Below are 26,884 nucleotides of genomic sequence, written 5' to 3' on the forward strand. Positions count from 1 at the left end.
CTTGCCATGTGTGCAGTCAGCCACCATGGCAATCAGCAGCATCTATGCCTTGGTGGCGCCCCTCCTTTGAGTAGTGCCAGCCAAGACTGAGGTCACCATACACACCAGCTTGATACCCATGCAGGTAGTGCCTTGATTTGTATACCATACAGCCCCCTAATGCTCAGGCCTGCTATCTTGGGTGCCTTCCCAGCCGAGCACCACCACCGTCACAACACTCACTGGTACATGAGGGGATCACTGGGTGCAAAGTATCCAAAAGTCAAAAAGCCCCTTGGACCCCACTCAACTCTAAACAGCAATGTCTGGAGCATTAAAGGAACCTTAGATGAGAGGTGGTTGGAAAGGTGGATTCGAAGACTGAAGGCTCTTCAGTTTTATGAATTTTTACTCAATGTACATTATGCAAGAAACCCCAGGACACTTGTCTCCCAGTGCTAGAAATGTCCCTAAGTCTGGTCTCACTCACCAGCTCCCCAGACCTTGGGCTGTCAAGGGAGTATAAACATTGTAAAATCTGACACCACCATTTGGCTCTTCACCTCCTCCAATGCTTCCAGAACCTGATTCAGCTTTAAGAACTTGGTCTCGTCTTAGAGCATAGAGAAGGGAGTCAGTCAACATGAGGGCTATCAAAGTGAGTGTGACGCAGGAGGTCACAGCCCCGGGTCCAGTCCAAACCCACGGCACCAGCTCAGCACCTGAACAGGACCCCGCCCTGTGCAGTGACGGAGACAAGTTAGAGCTGACTCATGCCTAAAGTCCCATCCAGCCCCAAACACCTTTGAAATGACATCTGGATTTCTTTTTTACCCACTTTTATTGACAATAAGGCCTAAGTTGAGAGGTCTCTGATACAAGAACATACGGTAAGTTGTCGACTTTCGCTTTGTACCTTCTGTGTTCTTGACATGAGTCTCTTCTCACATGCCCATCTCGTCTTCATCCAAAAGAAAAGAAACTGGGGGAAATCCACGTCCACCTCCATTATCCATGTAGCCAGTACAAGTCTTTTCCTGGGCTGTGGCCACCCCTGGGGACTTGTCACCTGGTGGCCCATCAACTGATGCTACCCCTCCGCCCGCACTACTGTAGATTCTGTGGCTGCTGGGGCCTAGAGGCCTTCCCACCATCTGAGGAGCCCTGTTTTGCAAGGGGAGCTGAGCCAGGCTAGAAGACATATGGCTGTTCTAAACAACAATGCTTGGCAAAAATAACAAAAGTAACAACCACGTTGTATCATATAAAAGGATACTAGAAAGTGTAAAGAAGAATTTTCTTGAGTTAAACTTTTGTTTGGAATAAAGTAATCAAAGGCATGGCTACTTCTCAGCCACCAAACTGGGTGCCAAGCTAGGAGGCCCGCACTGCTCTGATGGGTCAGCCCCTGCGAGTCAGGAGCGTGGCCTAGCAGTTTGCTCTCTTGGGAATGGGATGTTTGTATCCCAAATCAGCCGGCCGAGATGGAAATGTCCAGGTTACTGGAAGGGGAGATGATACTTTGCGCAGTGTATTGAGGCCATAGTTGAATTTAATTTGGAGGCTTTCACACACATGTTCCCCATCCCTGGTGTCTCAATGCCAGTTTGCATCTGAGGACATGATTCTGGTGGTGGCCATCCCCCCAAGTTCTCTGTTTCAGGAATGGTCCCGGGCATGATCGAGTCAGAGCCCAGCATGCTCTGCGGGGAAAGGGGCGTCCTCCACGTCCATCTAGTGGTTGGCACAAATGCCAAAAATGCCCTTTCTATAGACAAGGTGGACTCTAAGTTTGGGGAACGAGCCCTTTAGAACTGGTGCATAAAAAGAAATAAGAGAACTAGAAAATTTTCCCAAAAGTTCCTCTTTTTATAGCAAGTGGTGGATGCGAGTAAAAAAGTTTATTCCACATTTCCAAGACCCAGGCGCTGAGGGTAAAGAAACGCTCAGCATTTGCAGGATGTCGCCTGTAAGATAAACGATCTTACCCGCAGGTGTCCTCCCACATTCCCCCTAGATTACAGTGTCCTCGGCAGCACAGGTGGCCCCAGACAAGCAGCAGCCACGACAGTCAGGGCCATGCCAGGGCCTCAGCCCCCGCCCCCAATAGCTCCCTGCCCCTGGCAGCGTTTGGGATTGGTTGGATGCCAACTAATACTTCTCTCCCTTCTCCTCCCCACTCAATGCCTTGCTCTGCATCCTTTGACTCTTGCAGTGAGCATGCCCACAAGTGAGACTGAGTCTGTCAACACTGAAAACGTGGCTGGCGGTGACATCGAAGGCGAAAACTGCGGGGCCAGGCTGGCGTGAGTAGGCACGGCAAGCCCTGGGGCGGGCGTCTCCGGGGCCGAGGGAGCCGCTTCCTGAAGTCAGGGTGTCCAGAATGGTCCCTGGGAAGGCGGAGAGCAGAACTGCCCGCAGGAAACTGAAGGCTCAGGTGGCAGCCTGTTGGGAGGGGCCTGGCTCTTAGGCCAGGCAGGGACGTGGCTTCCCTTGAAACTGCTCTTCAATTCAGCACTTGTGTGAGAGTCTGATATGGATTTTGAACCCCTTTCCAGCACATCAGAGAAATCCAGAGGGAGGGGGGCTCTGAAGTCTATTTCTTCCCAGCCCCTGTCACCCCTTTCATGAAAGCTAGCTGTGTTAGGGCCCCTGGGTCCTGCTAACTACCCTTTCCATTCTGATTAATGTGACCTGGAAGGAGAGCAAACAGGTAAGAAAACACCCTGGGAGGTGCTAGCATGTGTGTCCTCACCTACACTCTACGTTGTCCCTCTGGTGAAGGGAAACAGGTGCCTCAAATGCCAACTAAAGTTAGCAAGAAATTCACCTGCGCTTAGCCTCAAGCAGCCAGCCTCCTCCTCCAAGAAACCCCAGCCTCAGTGTTCATGTCTTCCCTTTCCCAGGTCAAGCCTCCCAGCCTCAGTGTTCATGTCTTCCCTTTCCCAGATCAAGCCCCAGCCCTGGCTTTGGTCCAGGGCTGGGCCAGCTGTGAGGAGGCCAGTGTGACCAGAAGCAATGCATACCTATTTATCACACTCACCCGTTTAGTTCTTAAAAATGGAATGCCTGGGAATGTTCCCCTCAAAAACAAAGGGAAGAAAGGGTTGAACTGCTAAAAATTAGCAAACTGCTGGTTTTATTACCAGTGTCCCAGAGAGCAGAGACCAAAGGTAGAGTCAGGTTCCAGCAGTGACCCCAAGAATGAGGCCTCCTAGATCTCTCTGGTCTGGGATCCACTTTGGGATATGGAGACTGCTTTTCCTGTAGCCTTGGGGGTTTGAGAAGTGTGTGCTCACCCCGGTCAGTGGAAGGAGCTGCCAGCAGAAGGCTCTGAGCCGGACCAGTCCCAGATAACATGAGGTTCTAAGTCGCTCCATCAGTGGGGCGGCATCTCACCCCACTTCTCTCACATGACTCAGTAGCCTGGGCACACGCAGCCCTTTTAAAAAGGTCAGCTGTGGGTAGGTCTAAACACATGCCAGCTTTGACAATGCCTCCAAGCAGAAGGAGAAGGCAGAACAAGGCTTAGGAACAGACCAGCCCTGGTAACTTCTATTTCCAGGGTACGCGGGGCCTTCGGTATCACTCACTCTGACAGCGGCACCAGGGAGTCTGCACTGCAGATCTCTCAGCCTCATAGGAAAGCAATTATTGTCAAAATGTTGTTAAAATACGGAGCTAATTACATTTTTAAGTTGCAGTCCAAGCTTTTCCCTCTTCTCTTCTTTTGGAAGCACACAAAACAAGCACTCGAGTTTCTAGAAGTGGACCCCAGACAGCCACACGAGGGAGAGGCAGACACAAAGCTTTCCGAGTGTGTCAGTTCTAGACTGTTCCCTTGTTTTGACACCAAGAGGAGGGTTGGCGAGACGATGATGGAGGACGCTGCAGCCCTGGCTTTTGAACTTGGCCCAAGTAACAAGAGGGACCAGCGATCAGGCACCAGAAAGTCACTGGAGAGTAGGTGCCAGCGCACGTGGCGGCTGCTGGGAGGAGAATATGAGCGTGCCCCAGCGAGGGGAGCTGGCATTTCCGTGTCTCCATCATTTCTTGCTCTGAGAGCACTGTGTTCTCCAAGAGCATCCTTATTTAAGCACCTACTCTGAATATAAAGTACCCAGTCCCCATCTGTAATTATGCCGTGTACTTTAAAAATTATGGTCTTCTGCCATCTCCCTACTCACCCCCACCTCACCCCCTGCCTTAGACAGTCATGATTTGGGAGAAGCAGCGTGAGAACAGGCTGGGGGCTGAAATGCATGTGATGGACAGGAGACAGTGAGAAGTGAGCATTTTTAAAACTAAGAGTTAAAAACCTTTGTGCTTTAGCTGAGGTCAGGATGAGGATTGGCATCTAGGGCCAAGGCCTGGATGAATATGTCTCCTGAGGGAGTCGGGGGCAGAGGAAAAGGAACTGGGGAGGGGGCAGGAGTTTGAAGACAGAAAATGTTAAGGATCTTGAAATAAACACCATCACTGGGTCTTTGTGATCACTCCCAGACTAATGACAGGCTTGACTTTTAGGTCTCAGCTTGGCCCCACAGCCTCAACCCAAGGCAGACACCACTCCAGCTGGAGGGACTTGCAGGTCTCACAGAGGCAGGAGGGCATGGAGCAGGACAAGGGAGCTCCACGGATGGATATGCTGGGGTGGAAGGTGGGGGGAGGCTGAGGCTCAGATCTTAGCAGGCATAGGTCCACTCATACAAGGTGTCAGTGTAAAAACCACTGATGAGGTTATAGGACAAGTGTTATTCATGGAAGAAGGAAAAACCAGGGACAGGACCTTAGAAACTGACCTTCAGAAGGATAAGAACCAGTAAATGAAACAGACAAAGAGGCTTTGGAGAATGGACAGCACCACTGGCGTGGAAGCCAAGGGAGGAAGAATTTCAAGACAGAGCTATTTGGACATTTCTTCAGTCATTACTCCCAGCCTGGTGCTGGATGATAGTGAAACTTACATAACAGAAAAGTAAACTGGCATCATCTCATTGGAGCTTCCACCTGCTGTGAACGTGAGATCAAATAAGTAATAAGTAAATAAGTCATTATAAATTGGGCTAAGTGTTAAGAAGATAAAGTAACTATAGCGTTGGGTTAGTGGCAGAGGGAGTAACTCATTTAGACAGGTAGGTTAGGAAAAGCTACTTGAAGAATTAAAATCCAAGCTGAGAACTAGAGTGAACGTAAGAGTCGAGAGGTGAAGAGTAAGGAAGAATGTCCCAATCAGAGGCAACGGTGTATTTCAAGACTCTTGTGCTGAAGACTGGGAAAAAGCCGGTTGGCCGGGGCAGTGGGTGAAGGAGGCTGGGAGCGACCTTCACAGTCTTGGTCTTCCCCACACACAGGACTTGAGCAGTCCTGGAGTAAGCATAAGAACTGGGAGCTGGGCGGGCGGGTTGACTTGGTTATTTTTGCATTCTTGAAAGGCGACTTCGATGTTGGGAAAATGGGTAGGAGTGAGGCCAGTAAGGGAGCAGGCAGACAAGAGGGAGACGAAGGTGGCTCAGACTACAGTCACGTGTGGAGATGGAAGAACGGAGGGACTGTGTGTGTTCTGAGCTAAGCCCTGCAGGATGTGAGGGTGCACGGAGGGCGGGAGCGAGGGTCTCTGTGAAGGAGACAGAGTGGAGCCAGCAGAGGGCCTCACTCCAGGTGTGAAGCCATGGAGGGAGCGGGCCCCGGAGGAAAGAAGAAAGCATTTGGCAGCAATGGCCAAGAGAGGCCTTGTTTTTCCTCACAGTAAAGACTAGACGTTCTTGACACCAGAGCGGAAGTCAGTGAAAAGGGAGGGACTGAAGAAGCTGGAAGGGAAATGAGTATCTGTTGGAAGAAATTGTAAGAGAGGATGGTTGACTTCAGAGACAGTGTGAGACATTGTGCTTACCCTTTTCCTCTGGGTTGGAAGAGAGCTGACGTCAGGAGTCCTGGGAACTAGTCCCAGTCAGCCTCCCACTGTCCTGTGACCTCAGACAGACACCTCTGTTCTGAGTCAGTCTCCTCCCCTGGGTTGTGATAGGTTCACCGGCATGGTTGGTACAGGATGCCCTTAGCAGAGGCCTGGGGACCTCCTGCAGGGACAACTGCAGAAGACACTCACTTCTTCTATCTATTGGAGTTCCAAAGAAGAGTCCCTATGGATAAAGCCTTCTACAACTTGATAAGTTGCAGCCCAGAGATCCTGGTAGACTCTCAGGGGTCCTTCCAACTCTCCAGGCCTACAGTTCTATAAAGAATAAAGAACAGAAGCAGGCTCTGATGAAGGCCAGTGTTAGGAGTGACGCCGGGTGATCTGTCATCTCATCACAGAATGTGGGATGTTCTCGGTGTTCTCTAACTGAAGGGCACTAGAGGTGATACAGGCCAGCGAGTCACAGAGAGGTCACAGAGAGCTGAAGCCACGATGGAGACTGACATCGTGAATGTGGAGTCAGTCTCGCAACAACTCAGCATCATTTTTGGCAGACTCTGTAGCCTGAAAGCACTAAAAACAGACACTAGTGTGAACTAGGGTGGGGATTGAGTCAAATATACACAGCAGAGGCCCAGACAGCGTGGGAGTCTGCCTTGGGTTGAAGACAACACTTGCTTGGCCGTGGGGCCAAGCTGAGAACTACAAGTTAAGCTTGGTGTCAGCCTGGGAGCTCCGGAAGCATGTGAGTGATCAGAAAGACTCAGTGAGGGCAAAAACTGGGTTCAGTGAAAGCAGAAGGGGTAATAGCAAGGGAGGAGACTCTGGCCAGAGATGTGGAGCAATGGAGTCAGCACCCATAGTTGAAGCCATGCTCTGAGAGGACAAGGTGCAGGGTTGGACCCTCTAGGACTGACAGCTGTGGCTGGTAATGCAGTTGTGGAATCAAGGAGGTCAAGTCAGATGATGTTGATGTGGAGGGCAACTGCAGTGCCTTTGGATGTATGCTAAAGGCAAATCGAGACAATTCAGGGAAATACTATTTCACAGCCGGAAGTAAACATATGGTGCTCTTGACTCTAAGAAGGGGAGAGCGGCTGGAAATATAAATAACTCCCAAGAAGTTCAAAACTTGTCAAATACTGACAAATGCAAATTGAGTAAGTAAAACAAAGAGAGAGTTTTGGGTTTGTCTCTATTTTGAATTTTAATATGGGAGGGGTGGAATCAGGGTTTCCTAGAAAGTTTGCCTTGGAGATTTGGACAGAGAGAGTGTCTTGAGTTGAATGAACTTCAGCTCCAACAGTGAAACTGTTCAGATGGTCTCATGTGTTAGATACTTTCTTTAATGCCCTGCTCTTCAAGAACCCACTGAAAACATAAGATAAGGATTTAAGAATACAGTAGAGTAGAATAGAGTGGAGTAGAGTAGCATGGAAAATACTAGAATAATAATTACAGAAATAGCAAATTTGACCCCTAGAATAATAATGATGAGAAAAGCCAAGAAATCTCGAGGAAGCTGTGCATGTCCCATGTGTATGGAGAAGCTGGAGACCTCTCCTGTTCTGAGAACTTACTGGAACCTGAGGTGGTTTATTAGTCAGTAGGAGGAAGGGCCCGTCACATGTGGGAGAGCCCAGGGCACCCACCCGCCCCAGCTACAGTTCTCATCAGTGGGCTGGACCAGCTTCCCAAAACTGGAGCTGGTGCTTACCTCCCTAGCTGCAGAGTAATAAGGGTCCCATGTTTTCATGAAACGGGGTCCTACAATAGAGTTCCACCTGTGCAGGGGAGGCAGAGGAGTCCTGACATTGACTCTTTACAGAGTCCTGACCTCAGTTCTCCAAAGGCTGAGTTTTTCTTTGTCTCCAAACACATGCCACTTGAACAATACCAACTCCTCATTAGCAGGGGGCTTAGGTTATGTGGTGCTTGAAAAGTCATGTTTCAGACCCGTAGGCCTGAAATGCTCACCATCCCCTGAGAATAACAGCAACAGCAAAAATCAGTCTTCAAATGTCCAAGGTTATATACATCAGGACGTGAAACTAAGTAGAAAAGAAAGTCTTGCCCCGTGCCCTCCTCTTCAGAATGTGCCAGAATGCCAAGAAAGACCCCTTAGCCAATGACTGCTTGAACCAGGACCTCACGGAAAGCAGTCATCCCTAGCCCTGATCCTCCCCTGTGCCCGCATCCCAGAGTCATTTCCTTGGGAGATATAAATACTCTGATTTCAGTTCCCCCATTGGAGACACACTGGGGCTGAGAGAGCCTTCTGGAAGGGCATGTGGTCTGCCCTGAAGTGCACCCCAGAGAGGATCACTGAGATATTTCTGAGAGAAGTCCCGGGGCCAGGCCAGGCTCTGTAGACAGAGTCACAAGGCTAAAAGTCATGCTCTTCGCTTTAGCTTGTTTACCAGCAGGACAGTTAATGGCCCAAAAGGAAGTCTGGGGAGACCCTGAAGGTCCCACGCTCAGCACAGCCAGGCTGGAGAAGAGAGCACCCCGGATTCCCCACCACCCAATTAGCAGCTGGAAAACATTTGTTTCCCCCATTAAACTGTGGCTCTAAATAAAAACGCTGCCCTTGGCTCCGGGTCCCCCTCCCACACGCTTTGTTAACATGTGATTAAAGCCTCCAGCCCTAGCAGGCAGTCTTCGGGGGTGGGAAAAGGTTATTAGCTAACTGTTCAGAGCAGTAAAGGCACTTGGCTCAGATTCTCAGTGCCCCAGAGATATAATTATCTCATGCACGATGGCTTTGCCACCTGTCACATCTTCTGGTTTAATTTTTTTTTAATAAAAAATAACGAGAGGGGTTGTTTTCTTGCTCTGCGACAGAGCCGACTCTGCAGAGCTGGGACATCACAGGCTCACAGCCGTCGCTGCCCACTCCCCCACTCCTGTGTTCACTCGGCATCATACTTTGTCTTTCTACCGGTGTCTCCATCCCTTTCTTCAGCTCCAGCTTGAGCCTGCGTCTTTCTGCTTGTCCACACAAGCACTGTCACGCTCCCTGCACACCCACCAGCATCCTCTCCCTGAACACCCAAGCCTTTTCTGACTTGTCGGTTGAGTGTTTTTGTCTCCAGTGCTTACATTCTCCATCCCACCCGCCTCTCCCTTTCCAAGGCTGCTTTCTCAAGGCCTCCCTGCGCTCTCTCGTGGGAACTAGTAGTCTTGATGCCTCCTTGAAGGTTCCACCTTCCAAGGCCCACCCACTCCACTCAGTGACCCTTCACGTCAGCCGCCAGCACACCTGCCCTCTGCTTCAGCCTCCAAGTGCCCTCTCCAGGTTCCAGAGCAGACATGGCAGCCTGGGCTTTTACCCAGGGACTGTGGCTGTTCCATTAGCCCAGCTTGTAGCCCACAGGCCAGGACGGCAGTGGCTTCTCAATTCCAGGGGTGCCTCTTGCTTATCTTTGCTTCCCACCCCAGTGCTGGCGGAATCCTGTTCAGACAGCGGTGAGGTCCAGGCTGACGTGCTCCTGCCCATGCCTTCTGCTGGGTGAACTCCTGTGTCTTCAGGAGAGGCCTGCCTTGCCCCTGTGGCCCTCCCACAGGGGCAACACCCCTAACATACCCTTCACATGACCTTGTGGAACCTGCAGGACAGGCGTGGGTCTTCCCAGATGACAGTGCAGAGGAGTCTAGGGTCACAATGCGTCAGCTGGACCAGCCCCGTCTCCATATTTCACACCCCCAAATTTGTCAGGAGAGGCTGACCAGTAGGACCCTCTCTATCCAAAGGTGTTCTGATTCCCACCACAGACCCTGCTGGGCCCACGTGTAGTCACGCCACACTCCTCTGGGGTTGTTAGCATCATTGAAATGATAGAAAGTGTGCGTGTCATTTAGTAACCTTTTCTCTTTTTTCTCTTTCAGCCACCGGATCTCCAAATCCAAGTTCAGGTGAGTCATGCTGCTCTTCTCTCGACCTATTCACCCCCTCTACCCCACTCTCTTTGAGTAGGCTAAGGTAGCACCTGCCAGGTAGAGGCATGGAGTTGGGGGGGTAGTTCTTCTGTGAGGGTGACCGCTCTCTTTGGGCCACAATCACGAAGAGGCTTAGGGATCTGTCAAGCAAAGAATTCAGAGCTGATATCTGTGGAGTTACCTCTGTCCGTCTTTTTGGCAGCTGGGACCCTAGGAGATTTGGTCCTAATTACTGCCCATCCCTTTATAAGGCGAAGGCCAGTTAAAATAATAAGTCTTTGAAATCCAGTGTGTATTTTGCACTTACTGCACATCTCAATTTGGGCTCACCACATGTCAAGGCCTCAATAGCCACATGCGGGCAGATATCGAGAATCTGCAGCCTGCCGATGGTGTCTGTGTAGGAATATTAAAGGCTGGGAATGAGTTGAAATGACACAAAAATTATCAGAGTAAACCTGGAACAGTTTCTGTGTGCTGCCAAGGTTTCCACTGCAGACACAAGGAAAACATGTCCTACCTTTTCCTACTCTCTGATTGTGGCCACCAAGATTGAATAAGAGAAAAACACAGTAATACAGGTGAGCTGGAGGGGGTGGGGGGGGTGGGGGAGGCTGGCAATAGAGAGAAAATACCTGCAGCTCTCAAATAACCATGTAAACAGTGCAGAGCCTGTTTTACTCCATAAAAGAATCAAAATTTTGAGTTAAAAAAATCAAAATATCCCTAATCACTTCCTTAGTTTAACCATGTCAGATAATAGAGCTGCAACCTGGCCTATTTAATTTGGAAAGCTTAATAATACAAAGCCACAGTTTGTTTAAAAGAACTATTAGAACAAAATTTTAGGGAAAAATTCATCAAGTTCATGGACTTAAAATACTAGGGCAATACTAGGGTATTCTCTTGGGTAGCCAAGTGTTCACTCTGAGGAATTAGTTACAATAAGAAATTTTGGAACATTTGGCGTTAGCTGTTCAGAATAGGATTTAAATTAAACTGTTATGGAACAAATGACTCAGAAAGCCTTTTGCAACTTGAAGAGATTGATTAGATAACCTGTTGGAGCTCCCAATCTCAACTTTACGGGGTCCTAAAATTGTCACTTCACTTCTGCAATGTCATAGGCCACAGACACATACCCACCCTCTCCCTCATCACTAGTAGTTCATTTTAAAGTTACTGTCATGATTGTGTGTTCTTTCTTCTACATTCTGTTGAAGAAAAGATAGAAACCACATTAGCCACTGGAAAGAGCCTAAAGTGTCCGCCATCTTGACACCATTCTAGATGCCGGTCAGAATTGTATGCTGAGCAAGCTATTGTAGGAGCAGTGCCCTCTCCTCTTCCCACCCTCACCCCTGGGTCACGAGATCTGGGGTTCTTAAGTCTTGTCTGCAGCAGGGAGTTGGTAAATCCCCTTAGAGCTATCTCTGCTCTTCTGCCAATCTGTCAGCCAAGTTTCTTACTGTGTAGTTGGCCACACTAGGTAAGACACGGTCCCTTTTCACAAGGACCCTGTGATCTCACTGGAAAGGCTAGAGCCATATAGTCCACTGGCAAGGACATGGGAAGTCCTCTCCTTTGAAGAACCTTTACTGGCTCTTCTGTATTGCCCCAGATGCCCTTTGAAGTGGGCTGAGACTGCTCTGCCAAGGCACCCCTGCTGCTAAGCACACTGGTAGATTGCTTGCTGGGGACTCTGCATCACCCCATGGGTTTTGTCTGATAGAGACTATATCTGTCATGCTAACTGTTGATTACCTAGAACCTAGCCCATGATAAGTGCTTAATAAATATTTCATGAATGTGTGACTAAAACGAATAAAGCAGACAGTATGTATGACAGGAATTCTGAGGCTGGGAAGTTCATCATGGAGAAGCTGAGTCTGAAGCTAAGCCTTAAAGAATGAGCAGGACACAGAAGGCAGAGATGGTGGTAGTTATGGGAGGTGGGGGAGGCTGGGGTGGGGGGCAGCCCTCTCAGTGGAAAGCCAAGAACCAGAACCCTTTGCTCCCTCTTTGCCCTACCTGGGAAGAGTTGAGACAGAGGTGGGGGAGGCAGACATTTCCCATGGGCATGCAACAATATAGAAATTCGGAGAAGTAGATTAGACACATTCATATCCGTCCTTCTATGTCTGCACATGGGAAGGTCTGTTTCTAGAGTAAATGACTTTTCCAGTTAGTGTGAAAGGAGCATGAATAGCAGGCAGATTTCTCCTCCCTATTTTATCATTTAATTTCTATATCCTCCATGCATATGTAAACACACAAATAAATTTACACATCTAATAAACCGTTACATTTATTATACAGTAGAAAGCGTTGCCAGGAAACCAGTTGTCAAGCAAAGCTATATTTTGAAGAGTGGGAGGTGTATAATTATCTTTAAATACTTTCTCTGGATAGTAATTACCCCCACCCCCACCCAGCCCAAATCCATGTGACTCTCCTGAGTGACTGCAGGGGAGCGGCGCGATCGAAGTGTCCTCTCCTGGCCGGCAGGCAGGTCCAGACGCATGGCACAGGTATGGCATGTGGCTCCCCGCAGCCACGACCCCCACACTGGGGGGGATGAAACGTTGCATCAAGTTCTCAGCATTCAGCTGCCGTTCAGCTGACTCCAGTCAGTTCCATGTGCTGTAAAAAGAAGCAACCTTGGGTCCTTTGGACTTTGAATAGCAATTATCAGTGATTTTTGAAACATGAGATTGTATCTATTTAAAACATAGTCTTCGCAACTACAATGTAAGCTATTTAAGATCAGATATGAGTTTGTCCTGAAAATTCATTTTTCAGGAAAAAAAAATGCCTTCCCAACTCCCTCAACAATATTTAAAACCACCAATAACAGGAAAGATCCTGGGCCTCCCTGGTGGCGCAAAGGGTTAAGATGCAACCTGTGAAGCAATCCGCAGCCACTGCAGCAGGCGTTCAATCCCTGGCCGGCCAGGGAGCTACCCACATGTTGCAGCAGACCTCTCCTGCCTCACCTGCTGCTCCCCTCAGCAGTGTATTTCAGTCAATCCACCTGTTCTGTTCCCCACTCTCTCTGGTGAATCCTCTGGCCTGTACCCCAGTTCTTATATGCATAAATAAATCTTTAAAAAAAAAAATCCTGCCCTGGCCAGATAAGACTCGTTGGTGCAAGATCTGGCAATTTCCAGGAGCAGCTGTGACCCAGGACCACCTAGGCCCCTTGTCCATCCTTTCTCCCTCTTTGCCCTACCCGAGCCTTACTCTTCCCGAGTGGAGTGTCTGAAGGAGGGAAGTGTCCCAAAGTGCATTTGAAAACCAAAATTTTCTGACCCTGCAGCATTTCCTCTCTAATAGAGAATTTCCCCCAAGTAGCAGGTACGTGTCCCTGCAAAGTTTAGTGTCCGCTGGAGGTGGCATTCAGCCCCCCCCCCCGTGACAGAGGGGCAGAGCAGACACTGCCCATCCACCCTTTCCTCTCTCCCTGCTCTGCAAGCCAAACTCCAGTTCTCCCTGAAGTTCTGTGGAAGCAACACCCACTTAGACCCCTCATTTTTCTAATCTTATTTTAAGATTAGATTTTAAGATTTTAACAAAGCTTGGGCAGCAGGACTTTCCACAGGCAGTAAGTAGAAAGCTAACAGAGTTAGAAATACAGCTGGAGTCATGCTATCCCAAAGGGTGGTTGGGACCGGTGGGGGGACCCATAAGAGTGGAGGTTCCTATTCCTGGATACCGAGATCAAGATTCTGCTGTCTTCCTCCTGCTGCCTTTATCGCCCACGCAGGAGCTCTGCCTTCAGCTGCCTGGGGGTTTCTCTAGATACCTGACCTACGAGCACCTCGAATGCATTTCTCCTCATAGTGACCTCCCTCCCTGCCCAGAGCGCTGCTCTTGCTTGTACCTATGTAGAAAGCGGCCACTCTGCCCAGTCACCTCAGCTGGAAATGGTGGCCGTCCCTGCGACACCCCTGCCCCTCGCCCTCACAACCTCCAAGTTCTATTGGTGACAACTCTGTCCTCTTTCTCATTAATAAAGCTGCGACCTCATCTCCAACCTGGATGGTCCTCATACTGCCCCTGACCTAGAAGCAGACAGGTTGTTTTTGGTGGTGGTTTGGTTTTCTAGAATCAAACCCCATCGTGTCGTTCTCCTAGCTGGGCCCTGCAGACTCTCCGAGCACCTCTCCAGCAGCCCCTGCTTCTCCCCTCTTCTCAAAATAGACATTTGTTAGATGTTTGCTCAAGTGAGTTACCGAATATAGCCATTTATCTTCTCTATCGAGAGAATGAAATTAGGGGAAAACCATAAGATCATAAGATGGGATTGTTTCATTGGGTCGTCCGGCTTAATGGTTCTCAGCCATGTTACACATTAGAACCACCTAGCAACTTTAAAGATAGCAGTGGCATTTGGGGGGACTGGTTAATACCCAGTCCCCAGAGAATCAGGTGTAATAGGTTTGGGGTGGGGACCTGGGTACAGGGGGTGGAAAGGGGTTGATTTCTTGTATTAAGCCTCCCAGGTAATTCTGTGGCCAACCAGATTTTAGGGTCATGGATAAGAGTCCCTTGCATGAGCCCATGGGGCCATCGCTCAGCTTGGCTGAGCCCCCAAGGGCCATGTGGTGTGTGAACATGTGTGTAGTATGTATGTATGTGTAGTGTGTGCTTTTTTAGCTGAACAGGGATCTAAACATTTGTCAGATTCTATTAAGAGTCTATTACCCCCTAAAAACAGAACCTCTGATCCAGACTCACCCCTTACACGTCATACCTGAGGCAGCGTCAAGGCTGGTGATCACAGCTCTGTCATCTCCGTCACACATTCAACCTCCACAGCCTTCCCTCTTCTCCTCAAAATCGGGATAATGCCTGCTTTGCAGAATTGCTTCAAGAATTAGGGAGAAGGCATGAGAAGGGACTTAATGGGGTACAAGGCATAGGTGAGGTTTCACTCAAGGTGACCTTCACTCCCGGTCCTAACACTCCCATCAGTGCTAATAATACTCTCAATATTTGCAATACTATTTCTAATAATGGCATTATTAGAAAATGCAAATTGTCCCACTTACTAAGCACCTGCAGATCTATGCCAGATGCGTTATTACCCTGTGAGACCAGCCTACAGATGAGAGAGCCCCAGCATCGGAAGGTGAGGGGTGTGCCCCTCTGCACAGCTAAGCAGTCAGATGGTCAGATGCAGTTAGCTCGATGGAAAGCTCATCACCACCCCACCAGGGTGCACCACTCTCATGAAGCCACGTCAGTCCGGGGCGAAGGAAGAAGCTATGGTGTTCCCGGGTGACAGAGCTGAATCTCACGCCACCTCCTGCACTCTCTCTGCAGCCGCTACTGGCGCCGGTGGAATCGGTTCTGCAGAAGAAAGTGTCGGGCTGCCGTCAAGTCTAATGTCTTCTACTGGCTGGTGATCTTCCTGGTGTTCCTCAACACGCTCACCATTGCCTCGGAGCATTACAACCAGCCCCACTGGCTCACAGAAGTCCAAGGTGAGAGGCAGCACCTAATGCTGGCCGGGTTTACTCTTACTTAGCCCTGAACCCCAAGGGGGGCACCACCCTGGCAGAAGGGTGATGGGAAAGCAGCCAGTGGCCACTGGCAGGCGCCAGGATGGGCACATCAGGCCCCTAGGCCCCTTCTCATGCCTTCCCCCTAATTCTTTAATGGTCATTGGCAGGTGCCAGGCTGGGCACACCAAGGGCCATGGCCGCTCTCAAGCGCCCAGTGAAATGTGCAGCCTTGTTATAAACAGGCTGGCTCCCAGAGCTGGCGCACACCAGCTGTCTGCCCCAACAGTTGCTGCTGTGTCCAAGGAACAAGGACACTGGCTCCAGCTTACTTGGCTCTCCAGGCCCCGGGCTGCCTGCTTCCCAAAATGGACTTTCAGTACTTCAGGCCTGACCACGCTTCGAGTGCCATGATGGGTAGTTTGCAGGCAGCACCCCTGGGGCACCCCCTAGGAGAGGATCTCACTAGCCAGGGAGTCAGGCACACCTGGCCCTGGACTCCAGGGCTGTTTTCCAGAACTCTGGGCAGCGGTCAGTTTCCTGGCAAAGAGGGCAGGCTTGGACAGCCTTTGGCTGCTTGGTTTGGGCAAGATTACTCACCTCTCTGAACCTCCCTTCTCATCTCTGAACAATGGGCATGATGAGAGTGTGCCCACCTCTCAGCTGTGAGGAAGATGCCCTCAGAGTGCCCCAGAGGGCTCCACAAACATTCACTGTGATTCTCAGCAGAACCCCCTGCCCTGGGTTTGGCCCTACTTGGTCTGTTCTGGTGACAGTGGACAGGAGAGGTGCTGTGACTGGGAAAGAAGGGGTGGGGAGGCTTGTGAATATTTACAGTCTTTTCTCTCTTTTCCTTCATCGGCACACACCCTTGCCGTGCTCCTGCCTCCTCTCCGGAACCTGCAGACACCGCCAATAAGGCGCTGCTGGCTCTTTTCACTGCGGAGATGCTGCTGAAGATGTACAGCCTGGGGCTGCAGGCCTACTTTGTGTCCCTGTTCAACCGCTTTGACTGCTTCATCGTGTGTGGGGGCATCCTGGAGACCATCCTGGTGGAGACCAAGATCATGTCCCCCTTGGGCATCTCTGTGCTGAGATGTGTCCGGCTCCTGCGGATATTTAAGATTACCAGGTATTTGGCTTCTCATTTCCAGAAGGCAGGAGAGGGAGGGAGGCATAGATGGGAGAGGAGTTGCTGTTTCTGGAAGGTTCTATGTTCTGTTTATCTGCCACAGAGGGAGCTTTTACCCATGTCAATGGCATAGCATTTGGAAATTCCTTTGGTTACCAAAACCAGAGACTCGAGAGAGTGGGGTAAGCAGATTAGGGATGTCCCATTGTGTAAAAACAAGTCCCAAGGTGGGTAGCCCAAGTGGCTTCAAGAAAACAGCAGGGACCATGGCTCCTTCTATCTTTGCTTTGCCAACCTCAGGCTTGCCATCCACTCCACAGGCCACCAGGTGGCTTCTGGGGATTGAGCACCATGTTTGTCAAGGTGGGAAGAAGAGAGGGCAAGAGGCAAAGGTGCACCCATCCACAGAGTCAGCCCTACCCGAGCTCCCCCCAAATCCCGCCAAAGACTCAGCCTTCCTGGCCACCCCAGCAGCCAGGGAGACTGAGAAGTGTGCTGTTCTAGTTGAGTGTGTGCTGCCTCAGTCAGGCTTCCCTAGCACAGGAGGATGGTGGGTGCTGTGCAGCAGGTGGCTTCCATCTCCCACCACATCTTGCCCCCTCCACCTGCGTGTCCATCCACCTGTCCAAAGATTGTAGCAGTTTTTATGAGTACGACAGACAGGGGTTTGGGGAGCGGGCAACATGCTCCAGGACAAAAATTTTTAACTGTCTTGTGATCTATTTTGGGTGTTGAAATCTGTTTATTGGATCACAACTATTGTTTTTAAGTAGTTTTATGGAGATATAATTCACATGCTATGTAAGACACGTTTTGTTAAGTATACAAGTCAATGTTTGTATGTATCGCAGAATTTAGCAGCCATCACCACCACCTCATTTTAGAACATTTTTGCGACCCCAAAAGAAACTCATTCCTCCCATCTCCTGCCTTCCCTCCCAATGACAACCACCATTTTACTTTCCACTTTTCTAGATTCGCCAGTTTTGGATGGTTCATATCGATGAAATCATGTATTATGTGGTGATTTGTGATTGGCTTCTTTTACTTGGTGTTTCGATCAGGTTGTAGCGTGTAGCATTACTTCTTTCCTTTTCATGGATGAATAATATTCCATTCTATGTATCACTTTATTTATGCATTCATCAGTTGGTGGCATTTTGTTTATTTCCATCGTTTGGCTACTGTGAATAATGTTGCTATGTACAATCTTGTTCACGTTTCTATATAGATGTATGGTTTCATTTATCTTGGATATATGCCCAAGAGGGGAATTTCTAGGTCATTTGATACCTTTATGTTTAAGATTTAGATGAATGATCCAAATGTTTTCAAAAAAGAAGGAACCATTTTATATTCCCAACCGTCATGTTCCCATTTGCACATATTCTTATTTTTAAGGAAAGAATGAAGCAGAATTGAAAACTATCAGAGAGCATCGCATGAATGTAAGCCCTATTTTGCAAAGATCTTTGCCATCTATTGCTGAGTTACTGTGTAAATTTACTTTTCACGGTAGGTGGTGGTCAACCTTCTGAGAACATATCTGAGATACTGGGGAGAGTTTTTCAAACTATGCCCCCTGAAGTTAAGAATCTTTTCCTTAAGAATCTCTACTTTGGGATTTTGGTTGCTAATGGGAGCACTGAACCCATCACTTGAGTTATGTTAGGGCAAAGGGAGTGAGAAATGGAAACCTATTTCAAGGGCCTGGAGCTCACCATACCTGCCCAAGATGTTTGTCTAAGCTTGACTGTGCCAGTCATCTGGAGCCTGCAAGGCATCTCTAAGTAGTACTGCTCTCGCCACAGTCCTCTCAGCAAGCACCCAGCATACACTCTTTCTCGTGGCAGTGTAAAAGTCAAGCAAGGAAATGCATCTAAAGTGTTCAGTTCAGCACCCAGCCCAGGACTCACCAACAACCAGAGCAGGGATTATTAATCTAATAGTTACAGTGGTTGCTGTCAGAAGGGAGAAGAAAATAGCAAACAGTGGTCTGCACAAGCCTGCTCTCTTACTGATGTGTTAGCCACCACTGCATGCTACACACCAGGCTCTGAGAGTCAGAGGGGAAATATGGCTGCCGTGATCTGCGTCCAGGAGAAACTGAGTCTGGCTGGGGAGCTAGACTTTTTGCTTTTGAAACATCTAAAGGATAATCTAAAACAGAATAAAATGAGCTGGCAAAGTGATTGAGGCAGGAATGTGGAGCATATCTGCTAGGGGGAGTTAGAAACAAAAGATGAGAAGAGTCTACTATCAGATGAGACTTGAAGGATACACAGAATTTAAATCCGCAAGGTTAAGATGCCTAAGCAACACTTCTTTTCCAAGCACACACACACATACACAAAGAGCTCTTCTGGAGTGTCCTGAACATCTTGCATTACAGAAAATCCTTGACTTATACAAGTAGAAAAACTAATAATAATCTTCATTAACATGCAGCGATGGTTGCTCTGCTATATGAACGTTATGTGCATTCACTTGATTCATCCTCACAATTATCAATAAGAGAGGGTGAATATGGGGTACTATTATCATTATTCCCAATTGTTATTCCCATTTTGCAGATGAGAAACTGTGACTTAGAGAGTTAACTCACACAAAGCTTCTAGCTCACCCCTAGCTCTGGGGTAAAGCTAGGATTAAAAAACAAACCTGTCTGGCTTTGGTTCTGTGCTCCTAACCACGGCCCTGAGCTGCAGAGTTGACAGCCAAGCTATTCTATTGTCTTTGCTCCAAAGTCAAGACGTTGAAGATTTTTTACATACTGATTTTTGTTATTAGGTAATTGCCAGATCTTTGCTCCTCCTGGGGTCTGGTAAAAGCTATTTTTAACTTGGAGTTTTCAGTGCCTCTTAAATAATTCTCAAAAGTCCGTGTATTTAGGGATTTGGGGGCTTTTGTTTTTTAGATTCCTACAGAGAAGAATTCTTGCTCCTAGATATTGTCATAGCATCGTGAAGAGATTTAACATATATTCTCTTTTTCATCAACAATTTATCTATTTCTAATCTCAAACGATTTCCAAAAAACCACTCCGTTAATCCACCCTTATCTGAGAGCTTTCTGTAGTCTCTCCGCAAGTGGTATTTTCAAATCTCTATAAAGTCTATAAACAGAATAATTTCATTATCTAATTGGAAGTTAATTTGGCAAAAGCCATCATCTTCCTGTTTTCAAGTCTCCAAACCTCTTGGGGCTTTTGGAAAACAACAAAGAAACTGTTTGGGGGAGCCCACATTCCCGCTGAGCCCTGCCTCCAGTACACACCAGTGGCCAAGAAAATGCCTAAGATATGAGCTGCTGGTGGACACTGTGGTCCCTCGAGGTGGTCATCTGTGCAGGGTCCTGCCATTGAGCAGGTTTATATCCTTTTTTAAATCTCTTGGAAAATATTTCACAGGGTCTCACTATTATTTGTATATTGAAGAAGCACTTTTTACATGGTATTCTCAACAGTGATTGTGATTCTTAGTTGAACTCATCGAGGGAGCACATTCTAGATCCCCACCTCAAGACACTTAACCAGGAATTTCTAGAGAGCTCCATGCTGGTACGCCAACAACTTCATTTTGAGAAACAGCCATCTAATTTCCAGTGCCCTCGGTCCATTTTGCTGTGTTAAAATATGGATCTTTCTGTCTAATTGGAAATCTTGAGTCTTACATCTCCACTCTCTCCCCTGGATGGTAGCCTCTAGCCAAGTTCATAAGTGCTTGACTGAGAAAACACATAATGATAAAGATTTACTATGAATTCAGGAAAGCTTTGAAATTAACTTGAACTTGAATTCCTACATGCCTGTCTATATTAAAAATGTGGCAATGTAAATACGAGACAGACTATTTATTTGGAGTGTTACAATGCTTGGGATACACATAGATTCTGGAGTTTCTTTCCTGGAGTTCCAAGCTGCCCTTCCCTCACGCAGGGACTGTGGTCTAAGACTTGTGAATACTGATCTAGACTACCAACTCTCAAGTTCAATGTGGTGACACATGGGTGTGTCCAGAGCAATTGAACAGTGTGTAGCAAGCACTAAGAGTAAAATACCAAAGTTTATGAATGACTTCCTTCTGAAAGTTTAAATACAAATAAATTCAATATTGTTCTTCTAATACATCACTCTTGGCCACGTGCATTCCCAAATGCTTTTATGAATGGACAAGAACCGGGTGAGCCTGCGACTCATTCATGCTGCTTAAAAGCAGCAGAAGCCTTGGCATATGATGAATAGGATTGTGGCTATGTGATGAAAGTGATTGTTGGCATGCTGACATAGTTTGTGTTTTGTCATAATCCGAGAATACTTTGGAGTATACTATGTATATGAGTATCATCCATCCTATATGTCAAATGAGAAAAAAAGAAGTCTTAGAACCCTGCATTAAAGTATAAATCAATTGATGGTTGAGTGTTCATAGTTCCAGTAGTGGGAAATAGAGTAAGATTCCTTCCTCCTGAGAAAAAGAGGCACGCACGTGGCCCCAGTTTTTATCATCTTTGGGTCAATCACCTAGTGGGCCTTCGATCCACACAATGCATTGGTTTTTTTCCTCCTGTTTTGAGGTTTTATGGGACTCTAAATGTTGCTGAGTTTCAATATCTCGTTTGCCTATTCTTTGTCAGCACAGGCTGACATCATTCTATGGGGGAGGAAGCAGAGCTTCAATTAGATTAAATCCGGATGTGAGTCCAATTTACTAATTACATCTCATTTTTTTATACAGTTGGTTTTAAAATGCACTAAAATCCCTCCAGCCCTTACTATCTTCACTCTGAAACCTTAAATTCCTTTCTTTCTTCTGCTCCTCCCCTGCAGCTTCCTTCCCAGGTTCTGAAATGTGAGATGGGCTGACTCAGCAATAAGATTTACTAGGTGACTCATGACCACCTGTGGTTCCCCCCACAGAGCTCCCCACTGAGAGCCCTTTGCCACTCCTCCGAGGCTCTCATGCCTTTCAGGCTCCCTGCCAGAGTCTGGCCCCTAGCCTCAGTCCATCCTACTCCATCCTCACCCTCGCAGCTCCTTCTAGCCCTCACTCTTCTCGGGATGAAGAGACTCTGAGCTCATTAAGGAGCATAATTAAAGAGGTACAGCTTGCATCTGCTGGGTGCCCAGGCCAGGGCCTATGGAGAGGGCAACTCAGATTCAGAGCCCACGCACTGCAGTCAGATAAAAGGAAGTCTGTTGTCTAGGATACCAAGGATTAAGCCCCACAGATGAGACAACTTAAATGTGTTCCCTCCCTGACCCTGACACAACCAGGATTGGGGCCAACTAAGGGACACCAGTAGCTCCATGGCCCAGAAGGTCGGGGGCACCTGAGCTAATGCAATCTCAAGGTCAAGGCCAGGCTGCCCTGCCAACTTGGCCAGGTTACATTGCCCTCTGCAGTTCTGTCCTCCATGTGACCAAGACCTTTGATGTAACTTGAACTTGTCATCCAAGTGCTTTCAGCCCTGCTAGGAGGGAGAGGTGGGGTTCTTATCAGCAGGGACTAACTCGTGGATTTGGCTTTGGACTCCAGGCTGTCCCAGACCCTGACCAGGTGGTTTAGGATTCTCTATTTGGCTCCTCCTGGCCCGGCAGATGCCCAGCTCAGCCTCTCACCATCCCCCTGGGTCCCATTGTATCTCACACGCCAGAGCCCCAACTCCTGCCTTGCCGGTCCTTGGGACCCCACCCCTATTTCTCTGTGGCTGCTGCAGGGAGAAGCCAGAGCAAAGCTGAGCCTCCCAGCTGTCTTACCTGACCCCTAGTCCTCCAGCCTCGGGAATGGTGCTTAGCAGCCCCACACCACACAGGTCCAGCGCATGCAATCTGCTGTAGAAACACCCGCCCCATCATAGGTCATGGCCACCAAAAGTAAGAGGATTTTATTTTTTCCCCTCAGGACAAGAACGGTTGGGGCAGGTATAAATTTAGTTATGATCCTCTCTGGAACAGAGAGGAATTAGGGTGGAGCATTTGCAAAGCACCATAAAGCTCTTGGTCCTGTTATTTGAAGATCTTTTATTTAGAGCAGGCTCAATGCGCCGCTCTGTACCCAGAATGTAAAGGGCCCAGCCCTGAGCTATTTGAAGCAAAAGTTCGCAAGATGAAAGTTCCAGTTCCAGCAAAGCTCGAGCCTCTTTCTGTCACTGAGAGAGAAGTCCACGGGGCCCGTACCCAGAAACAGACTTAGAGCAGAGAGCACGCTGGAGATAGAAGTGCCCCCACCCCCCACGGATGCCGGTAACTTGTACCAAAAGAAGCAGAGGCAAAGGTGCCAGGAGTGAAGCTGTGGTCAGCAGGCAAGAGAATTTAAAGAAAGCCTGGGGAAGAGGAGAAGCAGAGGAAGTGTTCTGAAGAGATGAAGAGGAAAGCCCTTGAAAGAGAGAACAGCGGGCCAGATTCTGTGGGGAGCAGGGTGGCAAAGACACATGTTGGAGAGAATGGTTCAGATCCCCGGGAGAATTGCAGAGGCGTATTAGGACTCCAGGGGGGCTGCAGAGGTAGTGTCTGCAGATGGGGACAGGGTGACTCTCTCCACGGGGCGTGGGCTCCTGGGCCTGAGACTCCTTCAATACGGAGCATGTTGGGGCCCTGGGGGTGGGGGGGTGTATGTGTGCCCTGTTTTACAGAAAGGATGCTCCGTTTTCCTCAGTTTCTCCACAAGCTCCCAGGCATTACATACTTTGTGCTGCTGCTTGCTTTTTTCCAAGGTTCTTTCTTTGTCAGTGTATTTCATGTTTTTAATCAATTAGGATAAAACCCGTAGTTGATTGCTATTAGGTCATAAACTCTACCAGCTAGCCTTTTTAAAAGGAGAGTGATTCTGGGACATGAGACCATTGTCCCACCTTCAAACCACCATAGTAACAGCCACCAAGAATCAGACTGACTCCAGGAAGGGAAAGTCTGAGGATCCACAGGACCGCCAGCTACTTCATTTAGCGGTATTTCAGGTTACCTTGTGCAAAGGCTGCCATCTGGGCACCTACTAATCTCTGTATCAGTAATAATGGGCCCCGCTCTATACCCTGCTGTCAGCCAAGGCATGCCAGACTCAGAAATCCAGCTTTTCTCCTCTGAACCTGTAAATGTTCCTCCCCAGCATCGCTTGAGCCATCCCTTCATTGGTCTTTTAGAGAGCACAGAAAGCAGCTCCAACCAAGCACATGTTGGGGATGGACAACCTTCTGCTCAGCAAGCTGGATGCCCCTCCTGATGCCAGGCTGGCACCAGCCCTGCTGTTAGTCCTGCCCACCTGCCCCTGCAGGATGGGAAGCAGGCAGGCAGCGTAAGCAGCCATGGTCTCCATTTGCTGTCCCAAGTGTCAGCTGTGTGACGGGTAAGGCTATTCCTTTCAGCCGAGGGTGATGGTGAACTGGTGTCAGCGTCCCTGGCTGCAATGCATCTTTTAAAAAGACTGACCTATGTCTGCAAACCTGCAGCCATTGGCTTGGCGCCACCAAGGGAGACACTTGCTCTCAGTGCCTCTCTGGAAATCCTACCCCAAAGTTTAAAAAAACAAAACAAAACAAAACATAGTAACCCTGTTTTCTGTAGGGCATGGCGGTGGAAGAGTCAGGAAACACTCAGGTAGAACCTCTCTACCCATGGATTTAGTCAAGCCATAAGAATGGAAATGATCTGGGAGTGATGCAGACAGCCCCTCCTCCCTGTCTGACAAACGTGCTTCACTTAGGTGTGAGCATGTGTGTGTGCATGAGAGACACCTCTCTCCCCCCCGACACACATACACGCACAGGAGTCTGTAACTTGCCTTTCCTTCAGTGAGGAAAATGTATGACATTTATGTAACATTCATCCCGTCACTGAACAGATTATTCACTGACCACCTCCTTCAGGCTGGGCACTGTTTTAAGCACTAAGAGCTGAGCAGAGCAGACCAACTCCTGCTCTCACAGGATACTCTGATGGGAAAGTGAACAGACACCTGTCTGCCAGGGGGTGAAGGGTGTGAGGACACCCTAAGAGAACAGAGCGGTGATCAAGTAGGACGGCTCTGGGGAGGGACATCAAGCCGAGGCCTGCCGGAATGAAGGTGTGAGCCACACCACGCCCTGGGGAGCACTACGCAGACAGCAGCGGCTGCAGGCCCTGGCACAGGTGTGTGGGGTTCGAGGGCCAGTGGTCTGAGTAAGCTGGGGCAGAACAGGAGATCAGGTCACTGAGGCCGGGGGCCAGTTGCACAGGGTGTTAGGCCTTCCGTGGGACATGTTTTGAGGACCTGAGCGGGGTTGAGGTGTGATGTGATTTCCATTCAAACAGGGCCTCCTGTGCTGTGCTGTGGCCGTGTGGCGTGGCACGCCTGGCTGCCGTCGTGTGCTGCCCACCGCCTTCTGTCAGGAAGGCATGTGTCATTCTCTCATCACTGCTTTCTCTAAGTGTGGGGCCCTGGCCAAGGGGGTGTCTGCAAACTCTTTCCAGGCTCAAGGCATCCTTTCCCTTTGTCATCAGTAGGATCTGGGCAGTGCGACTTTGGGGCTGTATGAACCCCCTGCTCCTCATTGACCTTCCCCCCATGAGTTTAGCTTCTGGAATGATCTTTGCTTGAATTAGTTACTGCTGCAAAATAATGATTCCAATTCTTGCATTCGTGCATATTGTTTATTTGATATTCTGTAAAGAAAACCCCTCCTTTTTTTCAATAGCAGCAGATTTAGATTGTTTTCTCAATGTGCTATAATTTGGTTTATCACTTTTAAGGTGCACTCAAGCGCTTTTCACCTGAAACAGTGGGTGGTGTGGACGACAGCTGTAGGGGACAGGCCAAAGTAGCGTGACCTGTTGGGAGCTGCTGCAGAAATCCAGATGAGAGATGCCGGTGGCTTGGGCGAGGTGACAGAATAGTGGGTGGCCAAATTCAGCTTTGCTTTGAACACAGCCCCGATTCGCTGATGTGGGCTGTGAGAGAGAGGTGGAGGATGACTCTGCTGTCAGTCAGAAACTACAGTTGTCACATATTAAGATGGGGGAGATGATGGAGTGGGGAATTAGGAGTTCTGTCATACCACAAACTGCATGTGGTGAACCACTCCCCCCACCCCAATTGATTAAGAGGAGTGCAAACTTTCCCAAGAAACCCATCGGAGGCGGGGAGCCAGGGGCGCAGGGGAAACATGAGGAAAGAGTCTCTTTTGATCCAATGCTCTGCCCCATTGCCAAGCGTTCTTGACCGTGGCCAGCTCTTCCATCTACTCTACTCCCGTCCCCGCTAGATTACTCACTATTTGCCATTCTTCGTAGCCAACCTTCCAGAAGAGCTCTACTCTACTGGATGACTCAATTTGTTTCTCTCCCACAGCCTCCACTTCCCCAGAACCCCGGGCACTCCATCGGGCTCCTCCCACACCTTCCCTCCTTGCCTCCTGGCCTGTTCCCTTCTGCCAAAGTTCTCCCTGCTTCACGCTGACTTCCTCGCTTGAGTCTGGGCTCCCCTACCCTCTTGGATCCCTCTAAGGTCCCTGGAACTCTCAGGCATTTCTTTTTTTTTTTTTTTTAAGATTTATTTATTTATTTATGCAAGCACTGGGTACAGTCAGAAGCACAGGAAGGTGAGAGAATTCACCAGAGCCAGAGCGGGGAGCAGAACAGGCAGAAGGACCAAAGTACACTGCTGAGGGGAGCAGCGGGTGCTGCAGGAGAGGTCTGCGCGCCTTGTGGGACCCTCGCTGGTGGTCGGTGATCGAACCGGCACGGCAGAGGCTGCGGGCAGCTTAGCAGCCCAGCACTCAACTGCTGCACCACCAAGGGAGGCCCCTCTCAGGCATTTCTAAGCCTCAGTTGCAAGCCTGGTTTTGAGTTGTTTCCCTTTGGGCCATGAAACTTACGCCTCATGAAAATTAAGGCCACGATCTTCCATGAGCAGTGAGACTTTTCCCAGACTATTCCATGACAGCTGAGCTCACAGGCTATCCCTGGGGGACTCGATCCACTCGCACACTCCCCTGGAACCTCTTGTTAAGCTCTAAAGCCCCTGCTTCCTGACTACCAGCTTACTGACAAGTGTGGGGCTGGTAGCATGAGACTCTTTGGGCCCCAGCACCAGAGATTAGATTTCACAGTTCTTGGGCGAGGTCTGGGAAGGGAGATCTCGAAATTGCCCAGACTCCTCAGCAGGCTCACCTGCGGGCAGGTTTGGGAGCACTGCTTTACATGACAGGGGAGGGTGACTGGCCCTAGAGAGGGCCCCTTGCTTCTAGCTTTAAATGATTCCCACAGCCTGGTTACACAAAGTGACTGGACAGAACTTATTTGGGGGTGAAAATGAGGGGAATCGGAGAACAAAATCCCTGGTCTCTTCCTTAAAGAACTCAGTGTCTGTTCCAGTGAGACAAGTGTATCACAAATGAAAAACACTCGTGAGCATTTACAGAGCAGATACAAATGAA

General features: G+C 48.9%; 1 protein-coding gene across 1 annotated transcript in view; it reads left to right on the forward strand.

Annotated features, from left to right (window-relative positions):
• The window catches only part of CACNA1C (calcium voltage-gated channel subunit alpha1 C), a gene marked incomplete at both ends in the record, with an annotated part of 632,466 nt that overhangs the window by 514,433 nt on the left and 91,149 nt on the right, over window positions 1-26,884 (forward strand). Inside the window, 4 exons of the mRNA XM_084255863.1 lie at window positions 2,195-2,285; window positions 9,785-9,811; window positions 15,164-15,324; window positions 16,249-16,474. Of these exons, the coding sequence (XP_084111989.1) occupies window positions 2,195-2,285; window positions 9,785-9,811; window positions 15,164-15,324; window positions 16,249-16,474 (505 nt within the window). The remainder of the gene's footprint in view (window positions 1-2,194; window positions 2,286-9,784; window positions 9,812-15,163; window positions 15,325-16,248; window positions 16,475-26,884) is intronic.

The sequence above is a fragment of the Talpa europaea genome, assembly GCF_964194135.1.
Source record: "Talpa europaea genome assembly, chromosome: 15".
Taxonomy (NCBI): Eukaryota; Metazoa; Chordata; class Mammalia; order Eulipotyphla; family Talpidae; genus Talpa; species Talpa europaea.